Source organism: Mesocricetus auratus, unplaced genomic scaffold (genome assembly GCF_017639785.1).
Source record: "Mesocricetus auratus isolate SY011 unplaced genomic scaffold, BCM_Maur_2.0 Super-Scaffold_100033, whole genome shotgun sequence".
NCBI classification, from domain to species: domain Eukaryota; kingdom Metazoa; phylum Chordata; class Mammalia; order Rodentia; family Cricetidae; genus Mesocricetus; species Mesocricetus auratus.
The window spans coordinates 12,243,891-12,253,014 of record NW_024429213.1 but is presented as its reverse complement, the minus strand read 5'-3'; the positions used below and the strand labels follow the sequence as shown (position 1 = coordinate 12,253,014).

The 9,124-nt window shown below is 39.0% G+C and overlaps 1 protein-coding gene across 1 annotated transcript; it reads left to right on the top strand.

Annotated features, from left to right (window-relative positions):
* Window positions 1–1,430: 1,430 nt before the first annotated feature.
* On the top strand, window positions 1,431–3,202 carry LOC101828890. The gene is made up of 2 exons (XM_005088404.2): window positions 1,431–2,691; window positions 2,743–3,202. Exons 1-2 carry the CDS (start codon window positions 1,431–1,433, stop codon window positions 2,781–2,783), a joined length of 1,302 nt encoding a protein of 433 aa, XP_005088461.1. The 3' UTR covers window positions 2,784–3,202.
* Window positions 3,203–9,124: the final 5,922 nt, after the last annotated feature.

Sequence of the window (9,124 nt, the reverse complement as noted above, 5' to 3'; positions counted from 1 at the left end):
AGTGTGGCCCTGTTATGGACAGCAGAGCATATAATCAAGACTTTTGCAGCACCCCTTTATTTTACAAGGAGTTTCTCTGCAAGGACACTTGGGAGGGCCATGGCATAAAACTGTAAAGGCAAAGCCTAAGTCGCAATGGAGATTCAGGATGCTGGAGATGTTCAAGGCCTCACATTCAGCTTTGGACAACCGATAGTGGGGCTCATCCCTGGGAGAGGCTACTTCTCCTTTCCCCAAGAGCCATTAGTTGCCTGTTGTCTTTGTCTAATGGCAGGATGCCGTGAACTTTCCTCTTGCCATGTTATATTATGTTCACTGATATTGCAATTGCCCTGGGTTGTTTACACGGCCATTTCTAGGAGATGCACAGCAGACTTCCTGGTATTCTAGCAATCACAATCTTTCTGCCCCCTCTTCCTTGATGTTCACTGCTGTGATGAAGATGTAGCCAGTGGGCTGGGCTCCCATCATGTGTTAATCTCTGCATTGTGTCCAGTTGTAGTTTTCTGTGATGGTCGCCATTTGCTGTAAAGACAGGCTTCTTGGATGAAGGGTGGTAGTGCACTTATCTGTGGGTATAAGGGTAAGATCTAGAATGCTGTGGGGGAATTATATTGGTCTAGTAAAGTGGCAGTAGTAGATTGTTTTCTAATATCCATGGCCTTAATATCCTGGGGAAGCTGGCTAGGTTTCCAGTACCTTGCATGATTTCCCTCCTGTTGAGTGGCCCTTAAGTCAACAAGAGAGCTGTTGGTTGCCACAGAAAAGTGAGTGCCACTCATTGCACGTGTATCTCGCCATGCTGGTAGTTGTCAGCGTTCATGAGTGTTGCATCTGGGGGAGGGTGTCTAATTGCTTCCCTCCATTGGCACCTTGCATTGTATTTTCTGGAACCATGAAAGTTAGACCACAGGAAAGAGGCTTTCTGGCTACATGCAGGTCAAATCATCTTAGTTGTGCATCCTTAGTGTGTGGAGTCTTCAGCAACAAGGGCCTACCCTAAACCCCTGAGAAACAAGGGGTAGCCATTCCTGGGATTTTGGTAATCTATCATTCTTGTAGGGAGCACTACTAGCCCAATTGGCTCAACTTTCTTTAACACACACACACACACACACACACACACACACACACACACACACACACACGTATTTAGTGTGATTTTAGGTAAATATAAAATAATATTGAATACACATTTCCATAGAAAAATTCTTTGAAATATAGGTTAAGACAGAAACAATCTGAAAGTTCGTTAAAAAGACTGTGATAAATAAGGCATCCCCCCCCCCACTCTATGTAGAACAGAATGGAGGGGGCTGCTGGTGGGGCACTCCCTTGCTTGTCACAGTAGAATCCGGATCTCCTAGCAACTGAGTAGCCTCAACGAAACAAATCCCTGAGGCTGAGACCGTGGCCCCACAGTCAGGAAAATGGGAGACCACAGGCTGCCAGGGAACCAGGCCCGGCGGACACTAAAGCCAACATCTCAGGACACGACCAGCAAGTCTGTGTGGAAGGACTCTTCCAAGTGTTTCTTAAAGCACAAGAAAGAGCAGCTAAGGTTGCCCACCTCCGTGGAGGGTCAACACCGACTCTATGTTAAGGAACGGCCAGATGACCTCAGGAAAGTTGGGACACCAACTGAGGGGCTGACTCCACACAGCAGCGTTGAGAATACCTTTTTCCCTACCATTTCTCGCGGAATTCCCAGTCCCGTCGCCAACAAGAACCAGAGAAAGCTGCCTGAGGACTCAGGACTGTATCATCCACTTTTGCCAGTCCAGCAAACACGTAGAACTTTCTGGGACGACATAGGTATGCGCCAGAATCAACATCTGCTGGCTCCTTGGCCTCGAGGAGAAGAGAATTCTGCAGACATATTAATCAAAATGCTGGAAACACCAAAACCTAACCGTATGATGGAGAACAAGTGGCCGTATTGGGAAGATCACAGGGAAGCAACCAAGCAGCCCATCAACTCTGGCAAACAGTCTCAAGGAAAATCAGACCTGGAACCTCACAAGCTTCCCTGGTCATGTGAAGGCAGCTGGCTCCATGACGGCAAACACAGGGGACAGGACATGCTTAGCTCTATTTATTATAAATATATATACAAAGGAGGGGATGACATCTGTGAATGGGCTGAGCCTTGTCGAGATTCCATGCAACAAATTGACATCGGATATGAAAACCAGCCAAGCTATGAAGAATCACTTGTCAAGAAAACTGATCTGCCTTCATTTGATCTCAAGTATGGCAGGAAAACTAACAAAGTGAAGGACAACAAACTCTCCAAACAGGACTCCAACTTTGTTATAAAGCTCCAAAACCCACAAGACCCTCAAAAAGCCACCAAGGAGATTAGGTATGAATCACCGTGCCTGAAAAATAACCAGTGGAAAACACTAGGAAATGAAGACCCTGTAACAGATCCCAGTGAACTTGAACTTCAAGGTGAAAACATTGGTAATCCAGAAATCACTGAGGAACCTTATGAGCCAACTGACTGGAAATACTTCATAAGCAAGGATGACAATTCTGCACTAAGCACTTTCGAGCAAATGTTTATGCGTAACGGATGGGGTTTTGAAAGTTCTACTCCTGCATCAAGCATGTTTAAAGATTATTATTGGATCACAGATACATATGATGATGATGATGATGATGATGATGATGACGATGACGACGATGGCGACGACAAGGATGATGACAATGAGGATGACGTCAATGATGAATATAAAGAAGAGGAAAACGTGAAGGAACAGAAGAAAAAAAATAACTAGATGGCTTTCTAGTTGTGACTATTATATTGGCTATATCTCTCATTTTATGGATCAACCAAATTATATATCATTACACACAAATAAAATTCTACATCATGAAATCATTCTAATTGAACATCTGCCTTGCCTTCACGAATGTGTTATGTACTTTATCAACTATGGGATGAATATTCACATGTACTTTTTCCACATTTTTGTAGCATTGAAGAAATTATATCATTACATGGATCAATAATAATAATGCTCAAAACCATTCAAAACAACACTTAGTCAAAAGAAGATCCAGTGATGACACTAACAATGCACAGGATGTCTCAAAACATCACAATTGCACAGGACAAAGGGAAACTCAAACTACTTTCTGTGGATTAAAACTTAATGAAATAACTGTAGCAATTATTTTGTCAACCAAAAAAATTGAAATCAATAGCTAAATAAATGTGAATTCATCTTCTGTGATAGTAGCCATTACTAATGTTTTTAATTTCAAATTCAATTTGGTGTTTACAACATTAATTTCAACTTTTTTTTACAGAAAACTCACAAAGCAGTGGATATTTTCTTTTATCCTCTTTGTACAAGCTCTATAAGAATAGTTAAAATTAAACTGGGCGTTGGTGGTGCACACCTTTAATCCCAGCAATAGGGAGGCAGAGGCAGGCAGATCTCTGTGAGTTCAAGGCCAGCCTGGTCTACAGAGTGAGTTCCAGGACAGCCTACAAAACAATACAGAGAAACCCTGTCTTGGAAAACCAAAAAAAAGAATAGTTAAGATTTAATATTATATTATTAAATATAATAATAATGTGTTAAATCCTTAACACATATGGGATTTGCAAATACTGCAATCTCATGTAGTAACTTTTACCATTTTGTTTCTTTTCCATGCAGAAAGTGTTGAAGTATCTTATTTGTATTTCTTTTGCTTTCATAGTCTACGCTTTTTTTTTCTGAGACAGGTGAGCCCTATATACACAATAATAGTTGTCTTCTGCCAGTACCCCTGCTTTTGGAAAGCTACTTAAGAGGATGCTTGAATAAACCATGGCCTCCAGTATTAACTGAGAGCCCTCCTGAAATGACAAGATATCTCTGTCTCATCCTTAACGTCGCTGGGTAGCTAGGACTTCCCTGATCCATACTCCCCCACTCAGGGTTGGACCCAGAGCCATTCCACTGGTTCCAAACTGAGGCCTAAAGACATCAGTTCAAAATAGATGGCTCTTGCAGCCTAGGACTGGTATTGGCTGGACCCCAGCAGGGAGGGAGAGGGAACTGGGATTGGCATGTAAAACAAGCTTGTTTCTAATTTAAATATGGAAAAAATTTAAGGTTATATTTGCTACAACATACTATATATGTGATTCAATGTTGGTTTACAATCTACTCTGCATGGTGATAAAAATTTAAGGTTATAAAGGTCTATTCATATAAACAAAGGTTGATTTAAGACATATGTCTAACTGTTTATTAAGACATGTGTCTAACTATGACTTTGCTAAATTTTTAATGTCAAGCTGCTAGAAAATTTAGGTAAGTAACATATGTATGAAAAATAAGGTATATTTGAAAGATAAGATTTGTTGATAAATATTAGGTAATCAAGTTCCCAGAAATATTTGTATAACTTCATCTTTAAGCTCTAGTTTTCTGGATAAACTACGCCATACAGTAGTCTATAATGGGGTGTCTGGTGCCCCAAGAAACTCATTTTACCAAAACCAGGCATTTAAACAAAAGTTCTCACTTCTTCAGGGACTTGGTGAAAATTTCTGCTTGCTTGTCAAGGGCAGTGCTAGCCTCTAAGCTCCCCCAGTCTTTGCTCATGAGCCCCACCCCAGCTCCCAGGCCCCTTCACACTTAACATCGAAAATCTTTCCCCTGTTTCTTCTCCTTATATTCCCAGGAGACAGCTTTGGCAGTTTGGAATAAATCTTTTTCCTTTTCACCCATGGAGTGGCTATTTTAATTTCATGGTATACCGTAAAAAGATCAGTAAAGTTACCAGTCTCTCTATGGATGTTATGTATGATAAAAAAGTTTTATTTTGATACCAGAAGAGCTTCCTTTCAAAAGTTATTTTTTAAGGTTAAATCAAACAGGAATGAATCTTAAAGATCCAGTCTTATGAGAGCTACTAATTTATTATAAATGTTAAGGATAATTAAGAAATGTAAGTTAATGGTCAGTTACTTTAAACGGGAATGGAACTTAAAGTTCTCGCCTTATAAAAGCTATTAACTTATTGTAAACTGTTACGGATAGTTAAGAAAAAGAAGTTAATAGTCACCTTATAAATGATCAAATTGTTTAATTGTAGTAATGCTAAGTACTAATATGATTAATTACAAGAATATTCCTTACCTAGCCCTTTGTATATGTTTTCAAAGTTAACCCTAAAACAATCAATTAGAAACAAGCAAAGTTTATCTATTCAGTTATACTTAATAGATAGCTGGTGCTCAAATCCCTCAGAGATCTACAGAATATGGCATTGGAAATGTTTATGATTCCCATAATAGACAAACTGCCCCTTCTAGTGGGAATCTTTAAGGTATTCAAAGAAGACAAATGTAGCACAACAATGCTACCCAGGTATAGTAATGCTAACCACTGGGAAAAACTGATGCCAGGGTTCTGCTCACACTGTGGACACTTTTGGGCTGACTGAGCTAATTTTCCTGAGTAAGGTCAGTCCCCCAAGTTGCTCTTCTACAGAAAAATCTCAGACCTGGGACTGGCAGCCAAAGACCTAGGGTGCTGTGTATGAAAATTAAAGATTAAATCCTGTCCTGTATGACAGTTGAAGACCTAAGACTACCACCCCCAACGAAGCAATGTAGAACACCAGAAATTAAGGTAACCCATTTAAGTAATAGGGAAGTTTCTGTTATTTTTAATAGATTTGAAAGCAAATTGTTTTGCATTTCTGCTTACTCAGGTGAAATTTATCCTTCTCAGGTCTTTGATGGCATTGACAACTAGGTTAATGATAGTTTTGTCAGTTTAAAAGCATCAACCAAGACTTCAACTGCCTTCTCAGAACCCTTCATGTGTGAAATATAGGTCATAGGCCCTACTAGGAGACTAGAGCTATTACTAGGTCTAAACACAGTTTATCTTGTTACCAGACTCAGAAAAGAGGTAAGTGTCCAAAACAGATTTCAATGTAACTTTTTACTATTCCTTTATTGAAAGAAACTTGCTTTATAATAACTGATCTCAGTAACCAGCCACCTGTGTCTCCTGGTGAATGATTGATAGAAAGAATGTGTAAAGCTTGTATAAGGTTTAAAGACATGAAAGCTTAAGTAGAAAGGATATAATAAAATGTTTTAGGGTCTAAGAAGGTGTTTTTTTCATTCTTTATTTTATTTTAATTGAAATTTTATTTAAAAATTATTTTTTATTTTACATACCAACCCCAGTTCCCCCTCCCTCCCCTTCTCCTGCCACCTGATTTCCACCCCTTTCCATCCCCTAAGAATGCGTTTTTAATGTGAGTAAATGCAAGTTATAAAGATCCAAGAATGAGAAAGCTTAAATTGTGATAAGAATGTGAATTAAGGTGAATAAATGTGAACTCCCTAAATCCCCTTCCTTGCATCTTCCTGGGCCTGTTCTGCACCTAAAGTGAACCTGCCCTACCAGAAAGGACCACCTTGAGCCTGGCAACACTTCAGTCTTGGCCCCTCTTCCCCTTCTACCCTCTGCTTGAGTTAAGTGTGGGCTCTTCTCTGGGTCTCAACTCCCTACATCAACTTCCTTAGATATTCCTGGGCCTGCCCCTTGCCTAGAGTGTCTTAGACACACCTTTACCCATCGTGAGAACCATTGGAGTATTGGACCTGCTTAAACCCACCGGAAGACAACCTTAGACCTCTACCCACTAGGAGAAGAGACCCCATGTGCACCAACTGAAAGAAGGAATGGGAAGACAACAATATAAAAACACATTCAACAACATAAAAAACAATATGACAACACAAGAGTCCAGGGACTCTACACCAGCAAGACCTGAACATCCCAACACAGATGAAACAGAAGACAATGACCTTAAAAACAACCTCATGAAAGTGATAGAGACCCTCAAAGAGGTTATGAGAAAATTTCTTAAAGAAATGGAAGAAAAAGCAAACAAAAATGCAAGAAATCAACAAGTCTCTTAAAGGAAGCAAAGAAAAACAAGAAAAAAATAGCCAAACAGTTGAAGGAAACAATTCAAGACCTGGAAACTGAAATAGAGACAACAAAAAAAACACAAAATGAGGGAATTCTGGAAATAGAAAAGCTGAGTAAATGATCAGGAACTACAGATGAACAGATGCAAGCATAACCAACAGAATACAAGAGATAGAAGAGAGAATTTCAGGCACTGAAGATACACTAGGAGAAATAGATTCATCGACCAAAGAAAATCTTAAATCCAACAAATACCTAGCACAAAATATCCAGGAAATATGGGACATCATGAAAAGACCAAAACTAAGAATATTAAGTATAAAAGAAGCTCAAAAGGGCAGAAAACATATTCAACAAAATCATAGAAAAATCTTTCCCAACATGAACAAGGACAGGCCAATGAAAGTATAAAAAGCTACAGAACACCAAATAGAGTTGACCACAACAAAAGTCCACTTGCCACATAATAATCAAAACACCAAACATACAGAATAAAAAAGAATATTAAGAGCGGTGAAGGAAAAAGTCCAAGTAACATATAAAGGCAAACCTATCAGAATTACACCTGACTTCTCCATGGTAACTCTGAAAGCCAGAAGGTCCTTGATAGATGTTCTACAAACACTGAGAGAACATGGATGCCAGCCCAGCCTACTATACCCAGCAAAACTCTCAATCACTATAGATGGAGAAAACAAGAAATTCCATGGCAAAACCAGATTTACACAGTACATATACATATATCCAGTCCTGCAGAAAGTTCTGGAAGGAAAACTCCAACCCAAGGAAATTAACTATACTCACAAAAACATAGGCGATAGATAATCTCACTTTGCCAAAAGCAAGAAATAGGGGGAAAGCTCACACACAATACCACCACCAAAAATGAATCTAAAACAAACAAGAATCGACAATCAATGGACATTAATATCCCTCAATATCAATGGTCTTAACTCACCTATAAAAAGACACAGGAACAGAATGGATATGAAGACAGAATTCATCCTTCTATTGCCCACAAGAAATAGACCTCAGCCGGGCGGTGGTGGTGCACACCTTTAATCTCAGCACTCGGGAGGCAGAGGCAGGCGGATCTCTGTGAGTTCGAGGCCGGGCTGGACCGACAGCCTCCAAAACAATACAGAGAAACCCTGTCTCGTAAAAACCAAAAAAAAAAAAAGAAAAGAAAAGAAAAGAAAAGAAAAAGAAAAAGAAATAGACCTCACCTTCAAAGACAGATGCTACCTCAGAGTTAAGGGTTGGGAGAAAAATTTTCCAGTCAAATAGACCTGAAAAGAAAGCAGTTGTAGCTATGCTAATATCTAACACATTAGACCAAACTAAAATTAATCCAAAGAGATGAAGAAGGTCATATCATATTCATCATAGGAAAAATCCATCAAGATGAAGTCTCAATTCTGAACATCTATGCCCCAAATACAAAGGCATCCACGTTCATAAAAGAAACATTACTAAAACTCAAATCACACATTAAATCCCACACACTTTTAGTGGGAGACTTCAACAGCCCACTTTCACCACTGGAGAGTACTACCAGACAGAAAATTAAGAAAGAAACAAAGGAGCTAACAGAAGCTATGACACAATTGCATTTAACAGACATCTAAAGAACATTCCATCCAAACAAAAAGAATATACCTTCTTCTCAGTCCCACATGGAACCTTCTCTAAAATTGAGCACATACTTGGCAATAAAGCAAACCTTAACAGATACAAAAAAAACCCTAAAATAATCCCCTTTTTCTTATCAGACCACCATGGCTTAAAAATAAAATTCAACAACAATACAAATTACAGAAACCCCACAAACTCATGGAAATTGAACAATACTCTATTGCATCACTCCTGGGTAAAAGAAATAAAGAAAGAAATCAAGACTTTCTAGAATTCAATAAAAATGAAGGCACAACATATCCAAATCTATAGGAAACTCTGAAAGCAGTTCTAAGGGGAAATTTTATAGCACTAAGTGCCCACATGAAGAAACTGGAGGATAGCCACACTAGAGAATTAACAGGACAACTGGAAGCTCTAGAACAAAAAGAAGCAAACTCACCCAGGAAATAATCAAATTGAGAGCTGAAATCGATAAAGTAGAAACAAATACAATAATACAAAGAATCAATGAAAGAAAGAGT